The sequence below is a fragment of the Dermacentor silvarum genome, chromosome 4, assembly GCF_013339745.2.
Source record: "Dermacentor silvarum isolate Dsil-2018 chromosome 4, BIME_Dsil_1.4, whole genome shotgun sequence".
Taxonomy (NCBI): domain Eukaryota; kingdom Metazoa; phylum Arthropoda; class Arachnida; order Ixodida; family Ixodidae; genus Dermacentor; species Dermacentor silvarum.
Window position 1 is genome coordinate 96,247,227 of NC_051157.2, and position 20,062 is coordinate 96,267,288.

A 20,062-nucleotide genomic window follows, 5' to 3' on the forward strand; every position below is an offset into this window, starting at 1 on the left:
CGGTCCACTGAAACCGTTCCGCATTGCTTTGCTGGCGAAAATCCTCTCCCTTCTGTTTGCGCCTGTGATGCGGCCCGATTTCCGTCCGTCTCCGCACAGATGATCACTTTCCTTTTAAATGCGGCATCATGATGAACTCGGTACTTCATGCTGATAGATAGAGCAGACGCTGAGAACGTGAAGACAGACGGTAGACTATTGCCTAAGCACGTGTACTGCAGCACAGGGAGGAAACTTCCGCATGCTACGGTAGCTAGGCACGACGCGCGTGCGAGGCGGCCATTTTGAAATGCCGACGCAGATTTAGGGTCGTGTTGAAAGTGCGCGTTAGATTCGAGTAAATACAGTATTCGTTTAGAAAGCGGCACTATAGTGGCATCGCCCATTTGGTGCCATTACGATAACGCCACACCGCGCGCCGATGCTGCACCATACCGATACTACCGATACGACGCAGGTCAAAATGGCGACGTCGCTCGTGTACTTCAGCTGGCTACTGGCTCGGCTAGTAGCGGCTGCGATACTGACTTTTCTAGATGGCGCTAACTATGCACCATATTTATCAGTTTCAGTTAAAAACTGGCGCGTTTTTTAAAATCCTCGAATCTAAGCCGACCCTAGAGTTTCGTGTGTGATTATTTGAAAAAAACTATCGGCCTAGATTCGAATAAATACGGTACTTTATTCTCATGCACTCAACCTGCACACAAGAAATTCAATAAACTTATGTACAGTTGACTTCTGTTAATTCGGTCCTGACAGGCCCAACAAAATTGATGAAATTATCCATCGAGTCGAATTAAACAAGATGGAGAAAAAGACGCCAAAACACACTGCTGATTCATTTAGCAGTTTTTGCTCGATTCTAACACACCCCCGAAATAAACGTAGAAATGGCATTAAAGCAGCTCCTGAAAACAGTGGAAATCTAACGTGCACTCAATTTTTGTCAAGAAAAATGAGCAAGGGTCTAATTAATGTTTTGCACATTGGGTGACCGGTTTCCTAGAGCCAGCTTTGCCACCGTGGCTTTTTTTTAAAGTCAGCTTTGCCACAATGCATCCGTGTTAAGCGGTAAAACATACGAATGTCATGAAGGTGTTTTTTCTTTTTTTAATCGGATTGCACCACGCCGGCTGTTTCCTTGGAAAAAAAGGCCCCGTATTGTCATCTGATAACTACTACCGTAATCAGACATTCTAAGCTATGGTTATTGCTTGTAAATCTTCCTTGGTGAGCAGGCCGAAAGTAGGTGTTTTCAACGGGAGATGAGGGGGGCACTTAACATAACCACTGTCCCCTAAGCTTCATCGAGACAGACATTGCCACTAAAGGGGTCTCTATTGGGGTCACCATAGGGGTCAGACGTATGCGTGCTGACTGGTCAAGTTTAAATTACCTGCGAAAGACCAATTTTAGGATTGAAGTATCGAAAGTTTAAGCCCATAGAAATGTATGGGCGCCAGGCCAGGACCTTAGGACAGAATCGAATTAACCGCAAGATTGAATTAACCAGATTCAAATTAACGGCAGTCTACTCTAAAATGTGGTTATAGCGTACGTGCATTTAGCGGTCAGGTGCGGTTTCGTGGCAGTGCCGAATGCATTGATGTAAAGCCACATTTCAACACACCAGCAGTGAAAGCAGTGGTGGCTGGACATGAAAAACTTGGTTGTTTCTGTAAATTGTTTTGTACCGACAGTAATTTTGGATTGCTTCCATAAAGACTACCTTTTTTTTTAATTCAGTTATTTGTGCAAGTTATACATGTACAGTTTTCATTACCCCAAGAGTTTTACAAGGATGTGCAGGCTATAGAAATGAGTGACTTATGTCATGCAAATATGGTATGAAAAAGGCATGCAAGGATATGCAACGGAAAGAAGGGTGTTGATGTAAGAGGGGTGGTTGCATCATATACAACCGATGGTGTCTTCATCTCTGGCCATTGACGAAAATAGCGCACAAGGCAGTGACCTTATATCTGGTGAAATCGTGTCCCCGTGGCAGTTTTGCAAAGGCACAAAGGATAAACCTTTATGGGTGAACCTTTATGTAAAGGTTGCTGATCCACCAAAGTCGATTCGCATCGATTCGACCCCAAATAGGGGTGTACAAATACCTAATAGCACATTTCGAATCGAATAGGAAATAGAATCAAGAAAGAAAGCCAAATATCGATTCAAATATTGAATTTCAAAAAGATTTTCACAAAATTTAAAGCTTACAAATTCTGGGGAAAAGAAATGTTGGTGTTGCGCACGCTCGGAAGTCTCCAGGGATTGCATAACAAGAATGTTCGAGGCTGCATAAAATAACAAGAATGAAAAAAAGATTAATGTGCGTCTATAAATGGTGTCGGGAATGAGAGGCTGCCGTACAGTATGTGTGTCGCAAAAATGGCGGCTGTGAACAACTTTGTTGCTATCCCGTGCGCTTGCTTTTGTTTGGAGGTGGTTTATTGGCTTCCTGGGTGTCGCAATAAATCTGAATAAATCCACGTCGATTCAGCACCAAACTAACTTTAGTCAGCAATGCCCAATGGTACCGATTAAGCCTAATGGCCTAGGCAGGTCGTCAGTGCATATTTAACAGAGCTGTTTCTGATGTTGCTGTGGCTATTTGGGGTCTTCCTCAGTGCGGTTTCGTTCTTTTTTCACAGTTTCTTGAGAAACCTGTCAGCAGGGTTCTACTGTATTGTGAATGCATGTATGTATCTTAATAAGCTTGATTGATTGGTTAAAGACTTCAAGAAGGCAGCGGTCTTGTTTAGGTGACAAGAAGATCTCTTCATTTAGCGAATTTCTCACTAAGTTACCGACACTGCACCAACATTCTGTCACTTTTTGCCTCGCCGTCTCTCTTCCAGCTGGCCCCCGAGCAGGGCCTGCAGTTCGACATGCAGCCACAGGCGATCCGCAGCAAGTGCCTTAATGAGGCCCGTGAATTGATGCAGCAATGCGCTGCCCCGGGAGGCAGCATGGCAGCCACCCTGTCGGCATCCTCCTCCTCCTCTAACGCTTCCCCTTCATCGCAATCTGAGGGGGGTGTCGCGCAGCAAGCGGTCGACTTGGTAGCCAAGCTCACCGCCCTCATGCTACAGGTCAAGGTATGTGCTGCAGTCTCCTGCGAAGCTGTGTGGACAAGCTTCAAGTTTCTTTCCATGGGCATCAATATTTTGAATGTACTATCACTGTGAATTCAAACGTGAACTCGAAACTACCCCAATGCGTTGTTTCATTTCTACGGTCACCTGCATTTGTGACAGTGGCTTAATTCAGGCACCAAAGCTTGGGACTACCCCATGTTTGAAAACTGGCTACAGAGTAATTACACGTTACACTTCCATGTAATTATGCGTAATGGGTGTCCAGTCATGCTGTTGGTACAGTCCAACACCTCGTTAAGTCGCCAACCGATAATTGACTCAACAGGGACTGCCTAAAAGCCCGAATAATGGGAGTCTGGATAATTGGTTTTGCCAAAAAACAAGTGACTATTTCACAAGTAGTAAAAAGATTGTGCCACGCAGTGCTGCAAATGATATCCACCTTTTCGGATAGCGGAAAGACCAGCTTACCAATGTTCCGGCTTCAGTGCGATAGCGGTGATGCCCACGTGGATCAGCATCGGAAATTCACGGAGGCATGATGGTGGCCTCAGAAAAGAATACGTATAACCACCAACTGGCACGCCAGTATGACTTCTCTGCCAAACCTTTCGCGACATGCATAGTCAGTAATCTACTCGACAGCATGGAGTTTATTTCCTTTCTCCATGCTCAGCAGCACATGTTGCGTAGTGCCGTTGTAAGCATACTGCACGCTTTTAGTAGGTGAAAACCCGAAAGCTCTCTCAAGTAACAAACGATCTAATAAGGAAAAGACAAAGCATGAAATCGTTTAACTAAAGAGATTACATAGAATTAGCTGAACTGCAAAGCTGATAAACAAGAAGCAAGTAATAAATATTTGAAACTATAACGGCGGAAAGTTAGAGGAAGCAGTAAAAAATAGATTCAGCATGAAACCAGTGAGAAGAAAACTTGGCATAGGACAGGGCAAGATGTATGCAGTGAAAGATAAGCAGGGTAATATCAGAAATTTTCATAATATAGTAAAAGCAGCACAAGAATTCTATACTGACCTGTTCAGTGCCCAGAGCAGCCACGCAATCTTCACTGGAAGTAGTAATGAACAGGATACAAACAGGATTAACAGGCTCCTTCTATAACTAGCGTTGAAATTAGAAGGGCCTTGCAACACATGTCCCTGGAAAAAGCGGCAGGAGAAGATGGAATAAGTCAATTTAATCAAAGATGGAGGAGATATTATGCTAGAAAAGCCTGCAGCTCTTTATATGCAATGGCTCATGACTTAGAGTGTACCAGAGAGCTGGAAAAATGCCAGCATTATACTACAGTAAAACCTGGTTAATTCGAACTTCACAGGACCGAAAAAAAAATGTCCGTATTAACCGAATGTCAAATTGTCAAGGGTATCAAGAAAACAAACAAATGCTTACTATGTCAACACGCTCTTATTTACTGAATGAATCAGCAAATCCTGTTTCTATTTTGCACAAAAGCAGTGCAGAAACGGCAATTCTCGTCATCTTGTGACTGATTAGCGCTCGCAACCGCGCGTGTCTTGCGACTTCCTTCACAGGGCAGCCACGGCATACGTCTCCATCTGATACACGTACGCTTTTCACTACTGCGTGCACATCCCGATCATTTTTTCACCAGTGTCGCCAGGTCGCCACCCATCGCGACGTAGACGGTGCTCTTCATTCTTGACAGCTTTGCACTGAGTAAAACTGAAACTATTGTTTGCCGCAATCGCGGCCGACGCACGCACTGAGTCGAAAACAAAACTACTGTTTGCTGCAACTGTGGACGAAACCGCGGTTGCTATAGATGCGATCATGGATGGCGACTACTCAGTTATGAAGGCACGGCCAACGTGCGTATCGACGAGTCAAAACGAAACTACTGTTCGCCGATACTGCTGCGGACTAAATCACGGCCGCTATCGACTAAATCATGGATCGCAACTACGCAGTCATCAAAGCATGCGGCAAACGCGGTGCTTTGTGCGGCGGTAAACGCAAAAATAAAGCCTTTAAAGGCACAAATAGGCACGAAGCGTTCCGGCGTTGCTTTTATTCATGTACGATTTTCACTGATGACTATGGCGATGCGAACTACATCGCTTCGTTTCGCTGAATGCTAACACCATTTTGGCTCTATTGCGTCGCACATTTGCGGCGCTCCGCCAGCCCAGCACTTTCAGCGCAGTTGGCACAATCCTTTTTTTGTGGCTCTATTCTCGACACGCATGGCGGCTGCACGGCCGCCATTATCCGCCATGTTGACTATCTGATTGGCTGTCGAGAGGTCACGTGCTTTGAAATTTGTGCCGGGAAACTGAAGTTTTGCAAAATGCAATTTTGCATTTTCATCAAAATGATGAAACATGACGTGGAGCTGCAAATTTTATCGACTAATAGCTTTTTTCTGGTCCTTGGCACCTATATTGCGACTGAAGTGCTTTAATATGAAAGTGGATGGTAGCGTGCAGAACATGGCCACCATGTCAGCTTGCTAATTGGCCGAAGGAATATGGCGCGAGGAGAGTCACAGGAAGAGCTGCTTCGTAAACCTCAATTTGACGTTGCGTGGCATTGTGCTGGGCCGCCATTGCAGAGATTTTCCGCCATAATTTGTGGTGTGACGAGCCGCACGAATTATGCTAATGAGCGGCCATACGCAATAGCAGCAGAGAGGCATGCGTACCGCCGCATTTTTCCCGTCGTTTGTGGCCGTGAAAATCTTTGGTTCGTAACGGGCGCTCATAGCATTTGCATCGCTCTCGGGAGGTGTTGGCATTTGTGTTTTGGACCATCATTTTTATTAAAAACTAATTTATTTGAAATAATATTGGTTGGTTGGTGGGCGCTTTTGAATGCATTCTCAGACGTTTGAATTACGCTGAAATTTCAAAAAGGAATACTGAATGCGTGGTTCTGTTAATTGAATACCTGCTGGTAATGAAAGTGTGCTTCTTAAATCTTATCTAAAGTTTCAATCATCCACACTCCTCTGTTTTGGTGTCCATGCTGTGCATGGAGAAAATATATATAGTGGAATATGGAACATTTCGTACGCGTTATGCACAAGTTGCAGTTGTGTTACCCTTGCAGACTTTAAGACAGTTCATCTTCTGCTTGCAGAACCTTTCCCAAGGGGACCTGAACTCGTTTGAGTTGAAATCTCTCAGTGAAGCCATGGTGGACATTCAGAACAGCGTGAGCCAAAAAAACGTTGGGTGAGTTTTGATATGTCTGTTTTTCATCTAGGTGTGATCGTCATCAGCCTATTTTTATGTCCACTGCAGGTTGAAGGTCCCTCCCTATGATCTCAAATTACCCGTCTTGCGCTAGCTGACATAGAGATTCATTTAATTCTTGCCAACTTCGTTATTACGGTCATGCCATAAAATTGCATTACAGAAGAAATTGAATGGTGATGCCACATCAGTATTTCTTATGCTAACATCCGATTTTGCTAACATCTGGCTGAGGCTTGTTTATCATTCATTATTTAAAATGGAGTACTTTTCTCTAAGAAATTAAAAGCTAATGTAACGGGGTTTCAAGCTACTTTAATTAAGCAAAGCATTCCTTGCAAGCTTCTGCCGTTTTCAGTCTGTCTAGCCTCCTACATCGTGATGCTGTTCTGGTCTTTTGTTTAACTGGATTTACATCAGAATGGGCATAGGGGGCATGACATGCAAGCATGCATAATATGAATGACATGTCATGACGTCAATGACATCGCATGCTTGTCATGCCATAAATGACATGAATGACATGATGCTGTCGGGGTCGTTTCTGTAACTCGATACATACAGATTGTGCAGGTAAACATGAACACATCTCTCTCAAGGACCGCGAAAACTCGATGTCAACGCTGGAGTGAGGAGGTGCGGCAACAGCAGCGAGCAATTTGACCTTCGTGCCGTCTTTCGCTTCCACGTGAACTAAACGTTGAAAGCTCAGCGCACATGTAGCTACCGGCACTAGTTGCGCTTTTTTCTTCACATCGCAGATTGCTTTCAAGATACGGTGCCCGCGCGGCTGCCACCAAACACCCCCCACTTTCTCGCCTCCCCAGCCGTGCCCCGCCTTTCTCCATCGCTAAGCCGCAATCGTTTGGTGACCCTCGCAAGCATTCACTCGCACATACAGTGTACGGCACGCGGCGACGATGCTACCGTGTTTGGACTTCATATGGAACCTCAAAGCGATGACCACGACCACGGCAGAAATGCGCTTGGAGCATCCATACGATTGCTATCGCAATAAAATGTGCTTATGCGCAATTACTACTTGAGTCGGATTGGATTCGAAGGCGATTGTGAATTCGCACCTCCTACCAGCAACTTCTTCGCGTTACCAGAAGCCAATCTCGAAGGCCATGCTCTTGTGCGCTGCATGAACACCTGTATGAGCAGGAAATGCGTCATGGTGGCCATGTTTTAAGGGGGGACACCGTGTCCCCCCTTAAGGTCACTATCGCCGGCGGCTGGCGTCCGGGTGTCGTAGCTCGAGTATAAAACTTCTCCGCACATGAGATTTTGCCAATTTTGTGCCTGTGCGTGTAGAACTAGAAAGAAATTAGTCGAACCCAGATAATGAATTCTTGCGTATAATGAACAACAGTAAAATCCCCTTGAACATTTTTGTATGAAGTTTTCATTTTATATATCGAATTACCTATATATCGAACTTTATTGTGATCCCCTTCAGATTCGATATATCCTGGTTCGGCTGTAATACGCACTAACCATTTGGTGGCATATGAGTGACTTTGGCTTAAGGGGGAGCATGAGTCCCGAGAAAAATTTTTTATTATTGACCCTAGACACATGAATTTTTCAGGGAATATTTAACTTTGTGTACTGATTACTAGGGATGGCCGAATATTCGGTATTGTCGAATATTTTATCGAATAATTCTACATTCGTTATTCGCTTCGATTCGAATTCAGGTATTCGATATTTTCGAATTATTTGGCGCTCCCAAATAGGCAGCCAGAAGCCACAGACACATCTCGGAGGCAATGCCACAGCCACTGGTACACATCTCGGAGGCAATGCTTCAAGTCATGGCTGCCATACATCAACCATAAATCTCAAAGGCTATACGTTTTTGCATTAAATAGCCGGAAATGTGCAACGCGAGAGAGCAGAAACGGCGCTAGTGTACAACCGAAACGAATCGGTGGAGTCCGCATCGCCGTAGTCATCAGCGGAAATTTTGTACGTGAATGACAGCAACGGCGGAATGCTTAGTGCCTATTTGTGCCTTTATTGCGTTTACCGCCACACATAACGTGTTGGCCGCGGGATTTCATAGTCGCCATCCATGATCGCGGTTTCTTCCGCAGCAGTTGTGGCAAAAAGTAGTTTCGTTTTGACTCAATACGCATGTCGGCCACGTGCCTAAAAGCTGTGTAGTGGCCCTCCATGATCGCACAGATAGTGACCGCGATTTCGTCTGCAGTTATCGCAGCGAACGGTAGATTCGTTCTGACTCGGTGCGTGCGCCGGCCTAGGATACGACCACGCTAGCAGCGAAAACGCCCGCGTCAGTGCCTTGCCGCCATGGCAATCGTGTCTCGTCGCGCGGCAGCGCGATATGATCTCGCGCGCTCTCGGAATGCGGAATCACCGTGAGCGAAAAGGGTGCGATAGGACAGCGTCCAGAAATCCCTCCATAGAACCGCGAGAGACGACGATCGTCGATTGATAACCCGGCGCAGAGCGGCGGAGGTCCGGTTGCCATGGCTCCATGATGTCAGCCTCGTCGCTCTTGATTGGTTCATCTCGCGGCACGCGGCACTTGCCGCAGAAATGGGAGATCCATTTCGCGCGGCACGCCATAAAAAGTTGCCGTTCATAATCGCGTCGATAGCAGCCGCGGTTGCGACAAACAGTTGTTTCGGTTTGACTCGGTGCAAAGCTGTTGAGGATGATGAGCACTGGCTACATCGCGATGGACGTGCGATCTGTTGGCGGTCAGCTTACCGGTGAAAAAATTATCGGCATGTGCGCGCGGTAGTGCAAAGCGTGTCGCAAATGATGGCACGCACCGCGGCCGTGCTGCCTCGGAAGTCCCGAGACCTCGATCGCTGCTGCGAGACTGCGAGAGCGAATCAGTCACGAGATGACTAGAATTGCAGCTTCCGCACTGCTTTTGTGCAAAATAACAAAAGGATTTGCTCATCCATTACACTAATAAAATCGTGCTGACGTAGTAAGCATTTGCTTATTGTTTTCTGGATACCCTGATAATTCGGACATTTTTTTGTGGTCCCATGAAATTCGAATTAACTAGGTTTTACTGTAATTTGTGATATATACTATTCGAACTATTCGACCAAATCACTATTTGCTTCGAATTCGCTTCGAACCTCAAATTCACTATTCGCCCATCCCTACTGATTACTAATACAGTCGAGTCTCGTTAATTCGAACTGCCGGTTTATTCGAACTGACGCTGTGGTCCCGTCAAAGCTATGTGTATTTCAATAAGCGAAAACACTCGGTAATTCAAACGCAAAAGCATTTGGGACGGTTAATTCGAATATACTGCGACCGACAATGCTCTCAGCAGCGCGCCAATTAACGCGGCGGCGCCTCCGACCAGCATTGCTCCGACACCGCCATAGAGCAAAAGCTTAGGAGAGACCCCTTAATGCAGCGGCGGAGGCCCAGTCTGGCCAACGAAACTGCCCACGCCGGCAAACGCTCGCTTCCCGATAACAACAGACAACAAAACTTCAGGGAGTGGGTTAAGCTGGCGCCGGGCCGGCTAGACCGGCGGCGCCAGCACCCACGCCAGCAAACGCTCGCTTCCCGATAACGGCAGAAAACGAAACTTCAGGGAGCGGGCTAATCTGCGCCGGCATGGCGGCGCGCGCGCACGGAGACAGTCGAAGGGGAGGGAGCTGAGAGAGAAGGCGAGGGGAGCCACCGAAGCGGCGGAGTTGTCGAGGCCAAATCCACTTCCCTGCTGCCCTCCTCCCTCACCTTCGACGGTCTTCGCGCGCGCGCGCTAGGCGCCATTCGCTCCCTTAAGTTTCTTTTGCTGCCGTTGGCGCCAACCGAGCGTTGGCCGGCATGGGCGGTTGCGCACCATGATATTTAGGACTTGCACCGTTCGTGCATCGTGCTATGGTGCTCGAATACTTCAAAAATACGTCCTTTCTATAATTCAAACAAATTTCCGGGCCCCTTCGAGTTCGAATTATTGAGATTTGACTGCATGCAATTATATTTTCTCTAAGTCAATCCAAAAAAAGTTAGAACTATTCTTGTATTATAAATTTGGGATGTGACTTGCATAAAAAGTAATGCATCAAGAGAGCTCAAACTTTAAAGGTATGTTCCTGGATGTTCAAAGAGTGCACATATGCAATTTAATGCTTGTATCTATATTTTAGCCAAAGTTATGAAGTTTCTAATTCGCAGTCTCACAAATGGGAATATTCGCTGGACGTAGATAATATGTACAGCAGCAGTGGGAAGGCCTTTCCAGTCCTTCGACGTCCGAACGAAAAATGAAGACAGATGGGCTGTAGTACGAGTTGGAGGAGGATACACGGCCTTGTCGTAGTTGGTGTGGTTAGAGCAGCAGAAGGCTGGTATATATAATGTTGGAAGTCCAGGGCGATACATAAAAATATTTGTTGTATAGGGAAGGACGGGCTGCTTTAGTGGAAGGTTACCTCATGACCTAAATGCTGTCATACTGGAGGTAAAGAAACGATCAGAGAAGATAAATCGTCCGGTGTGGTCTTGGACAAATTCTAGCATATTGATTTCTAGCAACATGCTTCAAAGTTATGCAAACGTGCTGCTAAATATTAAAACAGACAATATGCACTGCTCAGCCTCTAAAGGATTTAGAGTTGCCGACAACTAATGAGGACTTGACGGGGACCACATAAAATTCCAAATAATCGAGAGTCCAAAGCATCGGATTCTGCAGAGAATGAGTAACCTATTGCACAAGTGGCCTAAAAAGTGACATATTCTCGCATTATCACTTTCGGCGATACCTTCACTTTCGCAAAATTTTGTGCGACTAGCACCAGACACACCGGTGTCTACAAGCAATGGCATTCTTGACACAGTGCCAAGCACTCTACATTATCACAGTGACAGGATCGCTTTCGCCCATTGACACATCCGGCACTACTAAACTGAAATCGTCTTCAGAAGTGATCGTCCAAGAATATGGCCGAAGTTTATCATCGCGTTGCTAGGCACACATACGATCATTGATCGTTTCATCGTTGTCGTGCCGTTGCCACAGATAGACAGAAGTATAGTCAGTGCTTGCACCGTATCTTCATCCCCTGGCGAAGAAGTCAACCGAGCTGCGATAGCCGAAGAATCACTAGTGTCTTCGCAACAGCCATTGTCAGGCATTTCTCCCCACGTAATCACCATCCTCGTCAGGGCAGTGCATACATCATGGGTGCAGTTGCCGCCCCTTGAAACTCCTTGAAGAAGTTGCCTGAGCTTGTCGCTATTTAACACATAAATGAACAAATGCTGGATACACGGAACTCGCAAGACAAATGGCATATGCAGCCGATGCAGCCTTTCAAAACAAAAAGGCTTGGCTTGGCTTGCCCTATGATTTTGAAACTACTGCAATTGCAATCTGCAACTACTTTATTGGCTAGACTTTGCTAGTTTCGGTGTTGAGGCACCGGCGACGTATTAAAGGCAGAATATTGCTATTTTTACTTGATTTTATGACCAAATTGTCATACCGTCATGCAGGCAGAGTCCGAATATCGAACAGCATGCTGCAAAGTGTCCGTAATTTCCGCCATGACCACACCGCCAAGGCTGTGATGCATCAGAAGTGCAAGTTAGTGGTGGTCGAAAGTGCGCAGCCAAGATATCTAGCATAGTTGATGTTTTTCTTTTGTAATATTTAAGTTGCAGACAGTACACTTCATATTTCTTGTAATCCTACTCCAAAGTCGCAATGTATCATGTGGGAACATTGCGAGAACGACGACGTATGAAAGGGGATTGTAATACATAGGTGTCTATGAGCCCTTTGCTGGGACCGGTCTTTACCGACGTTATACCCGGGAAAACATATAAATGAGGAACGTATCAGCGGGGTGCTTCCATATAGCAAGAAATTTGGCTAGGTGGGGTTAGTTCATCTGGTAATATACCGAGTGCAACTAACAACCGCGAAAGGACACAAGACAAGGACAACGGAACACTCCATTGCTGGGTCGGGTGTGTCCTTTGTAGGTGCTGGTTTTACTCAGCGCATTACAAAAGGAACAATCATGAGTACAAGCAACTGCAGTGAGCGGGTGGCAAATTTTGCTAGTGACTCAGCTACTTAATGGGCCCCTCACCAGGCCACATAGCAAGTTTTGGTTATATACTGGAAGTTGTTACGTGCCCTCTAGTAAGCGTTCTACCGCAAGAATTTTTCAAATTGGTTCGTTCATAGCGAAATAGAAATATTTCAATGCCACGAACCCATAATTTCGGGAGGCGAGCGCCACTGCGAAGAGAGACACTCTCTCCACATGACTCTTCTAGCCTCTGCAAGCGAATTTCCTTCCCTGCTTTCTCCCCTGCCAGAGCCAGAGAATCGCATGACGCGACGCGCCTGCCTTTATTTATTTATTTTTCTTTCTTGCTTTTTTGCTGCACGTGACGCACTTCGGTGACGGCCTCGAGTTGGAGCGGTTGCGTTTGTCTTGTTTCGCGCAGCGCACAATTTTACACGCTGTGCACAAGAACATCAGACTAGCGGTATAATTCAGTGCTGATTGTTTAAGATGGCGATCGCCATCTTAAGCCGATTCTTCAGCTGTTGACCATTATGCCTGTGTTCATAGCCAGGACAGCTCTTGCAATAAATGTGCCAGCTCATCGCCACTCAGCTACCAGAAGTAACACTGGGCACTGTGGCATGGGGTGACGGTGTGCCGGAGTTGAAGGTACTGAGTTTGATGCCATAGAATGGGGGCACGAAACATGGCTGTATCGCTTCAAATGCCTGCTTGTTCTGAAAAAAATTTGTACCTTCAGGATGTCCCTTTCATGTCACAGTAGTGATCAGCTTCATAAATGTCTTTATTTGAGAGGAGGTGTGCTTTGAGTTTTATTTGGACCAACACGTTTTTGCATTGTTTCTCCCCACTTCTTTGCAGTCTTTTTCAGAACAAAGTTCAAATACACATCAACCACATCCAGAACGGTCTGAGCCAGCTGGGGAACCTGCATGCGTTTACGTCATCGTCCCAGAACATCTCCGTCTAATCCCATCCCTCATCCCAGCTGTACTCTTTGCCTAGCCAGCTTCTGCTTCAACGGTTGCACTTAGTGTGGATTCGTCACCTTTACGTGCTCACAGCCATTAGGTTTTGTTTTTGTTGTTTGACTTCTGATGAAGGCCCTCTTCGGGTTGCAGACGCTCTGAGAATCGGTTTGTGTAAGCAGATGTACTTTTGAAGCCTTGTAGTTATTGTGGTGCTGCTCACAAATGACATATAAGATGATGCGAGATTCGACAAGTGATGGCACGGACCTGTGAATCGTTGTCGTGGTTTGTGTTGCCTTTTTTCTTTTTTCTTAGGTTGTGCAGGCATCAGCTCAGTGGTGATAACTGCTGTGCTCGCTATAATTGTGCAAATAAAATGCTGTAAGTTAACTTGTGATTATGCTGTAACATAACAATTCATGCCAAGTTGGTGCTTCCTTTCAACTGGCTTCACCGTGTATATATTATATACTATACAGAGAGCCTTGCCTGACAGCACTCCTAGGGCAACTACGAAGTCATTGTCAATAACCTGCACGCGAGCTTCTGTCATCTCGGCGCTGCCGCAGCCGCTGTCGGCAGCAGCACACTTGTTGTAACTTCCGTGCATGCGATTTTGCTGTTTGTTATAGAGCCATGGAAAGTGGTGTGCTGGGCATGTCAGATGGTGAAGATTGTTCGTAAAAGCCGTGTATGGGGCTGCCAAGGAGTTTGCATTACGCTTTGGTCTGCCTGTCATTTTGCTTGAGAGGTAGCGAGGACTTTCGGATGCCCATGCTATGTTTCCTAGGGTTTTCGAGTGGCACGCAATTAACGCAGCTTTGTTTTTGTACGTCGTGTCCCCTGGAAGGCCCGGTATCAGGATACTCCACAAGCTGTGTATGGGATTTTCGTCATAAAGGCGTGAAAAAGTTGGAAAATGGTTCATTTTAAGGCTGGGTCGCCGAAACAGCGAGTTAACTGCGTTATATATGTGCAGCATGCTTGTTTGTTCTCTAAATTTGTTTCTCTATTCTTTTTTGGCTGAAAAAAATTCTGCTTACTACAGTTCACTTAAATAATGTCAATCGCTCACTTTTTCACCCACAAAGCAGCTTACAACTTGTAAGAATTAGACGATTAGACAAGGAGGTCTAGGAATCATTAACACAAGGAAGGGCTGCTGGTAGATATGTAATTTAATATGGAGCCATGACTCGGTGTGGCGAGGTTAGGATGCGGCACACAATGTTGCGCTCCTGTCAGCAAGTAAGTGATAGGGAACATCATTAAGTTTGTGGTACTTTTTGGGAGCATAGTCATTCAGAGTTTCAGACAGAATCTTTAAGGCTACTGCAACATTGGTTGCCAAAATTTACTCTTGTTTAGCACGCAGAAAGACTTGCTTCATTAAATGGTGCCCTTCAGAATAAAACCGTCAAGGTAAAAGAAAAAAAAAATTTTTTTTTTCTTATCGTGTCTTTTCATTTCTTTGTGTATTGTACACGTTGAGGGCTTGGGCCTCAGCAGCCTGAATTTCTTGATCTCGTAAGCCTGCTGCTTATCAACACTGCCGTCCTCATTTTCTGATAAGGGAGTGTTGTAAAAAAAAAAGAAGGAACTTGCCGTTTTTGTTTCAAAACTGTTCAAATTGTTGGAAAGGCAGACAACTTCAAACGTTATGCAAACAGGCCTTGGTTTTTTGAAGTGGATGAAAAAAACGCAGCAGATCCAACAAGTTGTAATCTATATGTTGCGAAGCTTTGTGTGAGCGCATAGAGAGTCGAAACTGCCATTTTGTATTTATTGAATGCCTGAATAAAGCCTTCCATGTCACTTCATTCATAAAATTGAATGTCCGCACAAAGTGACACAGAAGGCTTTATTCAGGCATTGTAGAGAGGCAAATGCTGTCGCGGATGCGCGAAGGCGAGCGCCATGTGGTGGTGGTGCAGTGGTTGACGATAAAGATCGTGGGCGTCCTGGCATTTTTCTGGTTCTTTTTGTTTTCTTTCCCACGCACGGGCCACTGCCGCGAATTTGCGGAGGCGAGCGCCATCTAGTGCTGGCGTAAGGAACCAAGTGGCCAGCAGCGATGATGCCGAACACATCCTCCGCTGTGATTGGTTGGCCTATTTGGTGACAGAACAGCCACGCAGTGCCCACGGTCACGCAGTCCCGGCGCGGTTTGCAGAGAAAAGCTTTGTTTTTAAAACAGCACTAATTATTGTATGGTTTTTATAGTAATAGAGTCAGTTTTGACTGGGGCTCTCTAGCCTCAAAGAGGGGACGGTTGCTGACGGGGAGCTTTTGAAAGAGCTTTTAACCAGTCCTCTCTAAGAGAGTCCTTCGGGAATTTCATGTTTTTATGTGCAAATTTTGTGTTACGTGGCAATAAATCTATTTATTTTCTGAAAAAACCTTTAGCAAAACCAACTGCCGCAATCATGTGAGTCAGCAGCGAGTCTTGCATCCCCCATATTTTTAGTGTTTGTGTGTGCATGTGTTTGGTTTGTTTTTTCTTGAGTTTGTAGATTTAGCAACTTAGCTTGGTGTGGCATACTAATGGATGCTTGTAAGAGGGGACAGACTGTGGTGGACATTTTTCTTGTCATATTTTTCTCTCACTCACATTGTGGGCGAGAATTAAAAGACAGAAGTTGAGCACTCAACTATTACTGCTTTGCTGGGGAATGGCATTACGGACGGTTACATTGAAGTGCTTAATATTGAAAGATTTGCTGCAGGTACTGTGTTTTGTTAGGATTGATGTTATCAGATTTCAAAGAAATGCAATGCAACTATTGAAAATGTGGACATCTGGTCCTCATATAGGGCTCGCTAGCAGGTGGTGGGTCTTCTTTTAGCCATATAAGACGTCTAATAGCATTTGTCTGATAATGTTGTTAACTTGGCACAGCACATAATTTTGATGTCAACCTACATCTTGGGCGTCTACAAGTGTGATTATTTATGAGCTACTGACTGGCCCTATTTGTCACTTCATCACAGTAAACATCTCACTCTATTGAAGCAGTTTGAACTGTGGCCATTAAACTTCCAGAGCAGAAACTAGCATTGAAATGCTGCACTTTTGTTGCAATTTGTTCAGCTCTTGTTAATGGATTGCAAAGTGCTTTATAGGTTTTGTACAGTGCGAGTGACAATGTTCATCTCACTTAGCTAGCTGCAGTGATTTGTAAAGTTTTATGTCATAAAAGTGCTTTCAATGTAGGGTAACAGAAAACTGTGCAGTGAACTTGTCGTCTGCTTGTCAAATACTGCTTAAAGTATAGTGTCATGATAGTGGCAAATTTGGGAATGAAATAATTTTAACTATAATTGCATCACAGAACCGTACACTGCATATGAATGCATACACGCAAGCATACGATGTAGCAGTGGAAGCCCATTGCTACAGCTGTATATTGTTATAAGGGGATGCACTGTACAAGGAAGTACTGCTGCCTAAGGTTTATTTCAGATAAAGGAGGGACGATAAACATTGAAGAATGTAGTGGCAGAACTTATACCCGTGTCGGACAGGCCAATACAGTGTCGCATCAAGACAATGCCGTCTGTTGAAAGTTGGGTCATTTTCAAGCAGCTAGGTGAACCTTTTTATAGAAATCACTGCAGGACACACTTCACACTAAGTAAGAGGTTGTCCTCTACCACAGTGGTTCAAGGTAAAAAAAAAAAAAGTGGAGTAATATCCAGAATCTATTTCCCTACTTCGCACTGGTCATTGGCACCAAAAGAGGGCTGAGCAATAATATCTTGGATGTCTAAGCAGGAGTAAGGAACGTCATGTAAATAAAAAAGTCGGGTATAAAGATATCTTCCTGCTAAGCCGCTGCCTTGTTCATGCGCAGATTTCTCACAGTAAGGGACATTTTGTTGGCCATTTTTATTATGTTTGAAAGCAGGACTAGACTGCATAAGCCAGAATAAATCGGTGTCATCTGCGACGACGCCCAGCAAGAAGTGCAGGTTTTTCCGAGAGAAACTGTAGAGTCATTCATATCATTACAGCGAAACATGGTATGTGCCATGTTTCACCATGGTAGTGACCTGTAGCACCACTGTCTCTTTCACTTATTTCAACAAAAACTTCCTTGTGGTGCCGTGTCACTGCAAGTAGCGCGCAGCTGAAATCTATACTGGATGAAACAGGAAAGCACTGCCTTTTTAACATAGTAATATTGTAATGCACTGTGAATTGCCACCTGTGCAAAATTTGAACACAAATGGGCCTGTGGCTTGACTGTAGCCCTCTTATTTTACCATCAACATTTAAGCTTGTCCACTTGTATTTCACGAGACTTGCGCATTAGTTTTAGCATTGGATGAGGCAAGAGTTTGACCTTGTTACCTTTTGCAAGTCCAAAAGTTGCTGCTTTCTTAATTTGCTATGATTTTTTGACAAAACTTTAGCAGTGTAATTTCTTTCACTGCAGCCTCACAGCATGGATTGTGAGCACAGATTGAGAAAAATCTGTGTTCTCGTAAGCATACCTTATTTTTCCAAGTTATGACTATTATTTCTTCCACAGAGCAAGTCTATTGTTTGCACGTGCAACTCTTTTTGCATTATTGAGTGTAAACTAGTAGATGCCATGACAGCTTAGTGCAGGGCACTTATTATAAAAAAATTTCTTGCAGTGCTGTTTCTTCAGCACCGTGAATCGGTCAAGCTGTACAATTTGCAAAGTTCTGGCAACCGTCATTAGCTCTAAAGCAAATAAGCTAAGTGATTGTCTTTTTTCAGTTAACGTAAATAATTTATTATATCTTTAGATGTGCTTGTTTTCTTGGCCACAGAGTCATAGTAATTCTTGCATGCTTAAGTAAGCAGTGCTGGGCTTTCACATAGTGTTAGGATGTCTATGGCAGGAGGAAGTAAGATCCAATGTCTCTTGAATGCCTTTTATTGCCCTCGATGTACTATATCACAGTCAAAAGATTGAGCTGCGTGTTCCACAAGAAAAGCTGAAAATCTTTGATGGGCTGCAGCTAGGGAAACAGCACTTTGTTGGTCACGTTAACTCGTGCTGGCCACAAATCTGATTTCTCGGTCGACATGCCTAGATTTCAGAAATATTGACTTATTGTAGAACTAGTGGGCTATGAATGTTTTCTGATAACACATTAATTGATGGGAAGGAGTTCCCCCACCAACAAGCATCCTTTGGTATGGCATAGCTGCTGTAGCATACAGCCACCACAGGGATGTCCTCACTCGAGGCACACTGTTCAGTGTTTTTTTTTTTTTTATTTTTTCGAATTTGGGATTTCGCTCCTTGCATCATGGTTGCTGTGTCCAGCTGCTTTGAGCCAGAGTGTTTCACTGAAAAATGTGAAGACACCAGCGTAAGGTTATGTTCAGAAGGGACATGTTACTCACGGAACGACAGCCATTGATAGCTGCTTTGGCTGGCTGAGTTGTTGGAAGCCAAATGTGAGAGAAGAGTTAGTCCTTGTCAGTGGCATAGCCAGAAATCTTTTTTGGAATGAGGAGGGACGGGAGAAGGCGGGCAGTCCATATACTAATAAAATTTCGTGCCCAGTTTGTCACCCCCCTGGCTACTGGTCCTTGCAGTGGATCACTCTTGCGGACATGGCAGAGTATGTAATTAGATTTTAGAGCTGTTTTGAAAGCATCACACTGCACTTAAATATCAAGTAGTGGAAATTGGTTTTTCATGGAGTTCAGATGGTCACTGCTTATTCAGTACTATTTCTGTTGTTGTAAAAGCCAGGTTTGCTTTTTCTCGCCTAAGTGCACATTGTTTTACACTGTTGCGATTCTTGGCATCAAAGCCAATGTCGATAAAAACATTGAACGATAACCCCCTATGATGGCACCTCTGTTGACAAATTGCCAGTTGTGCTTATGTAAGAGAAGTTCAATGAACATGCTGGTGTGCTCTTGCTTGTCTTCTGGGGTTGTAGCCATGAAATATCTGCATCCCTGTGATGCTCCTCATCTGAATGTGTTGGGGGTAACGAAATGAACCTAGTTGTTCCAGCTTGGAGTTTGTGTGTCTTCAGATATTTCAGTAAGGTATTCACGGCTCAGAGAGGCGCAATGGATTTGTACATTTGCAGTGGGATAAGTAGGTGTCTTCTGACCGAGTTATAAGCATATGAAGCCTGTATTGAGGAGGTATGTGCATATGTTGTAGTGTGACAAAGGGTTTAAGGTATACTGCTTGTGTTGTCTTACCTTATGGATGTGAGGTCTGCACTGGAAAAATTACAAAAAAGTACTAGAGGTATTTTGCAACAAATAAAGTTTATTTACATGTACTTTTTTGATGGTTTCTGTGTAAAAGCTGGTTGGAGCATTTTTTTCGTATGCTCTCGTTGCAAGTTTTCTCTTTGCTTAATGTTGAATGGAAGAGAAAACAGAAGAATGAGACAAGACAAAGCACTGACTTGTTCTTTTTGTTTGTTTGCACTGTTCGGTTCAGTACCAAAACCAACATGCCCATTCGTATATTTCGTCCATAATTTGTCGAATGCAGGGTGTCCCGGGTAATCTTAGCCAAAATTATATGCAAATGCCACGTAGCTGGACAGAACCAAGGTAATGTTTGCTGTCGCTTGGAGATACTCAGATTACTTTTTGCATTCCTTGTTAATTACATCATTAGGCTTAATTAATCAACTTCTCAATTATGATTAGATGAAAAGTGT

General features: G+C 44.6%; 1 protein-coding gene across 3 annotated transcripts in view; it reads left to right on the forward strand.

The window, feature by feature from the left end:
• LOC119450388 (protein lin-9 homolog) overlaps positions 1-19,677 on the forward strand; it is an 81,159-nt gene extending 61,482 nt beyond the window's left edge. For 2 of the 3 annotated variants that reach the window (XM_037713824.2, XM_037713825.2), the window contains exons 14-16: positions 2,871-3,110; positions 6,236-6,330; positions 13,272-19,677. In XM_037713824.2, the coding sequence (XP_037569752.1) occupies positions 2,871-3,110; positions 6,236-6,330; positions 13,272-13,380 (444 nt within the window). In that variant the 3' untranslated portion in view covers positions 13,381-19,677. The remainder of the gene's footprint in view (positions 1-2,870; positions 3,111-6,235; positions 6,331-13,271) is intronic. The other variant, XR_007466427.1, reaches the window with a different exon arrangement.
• Positions 19,678-20,062: the final 385 nt, after the last annotated feature.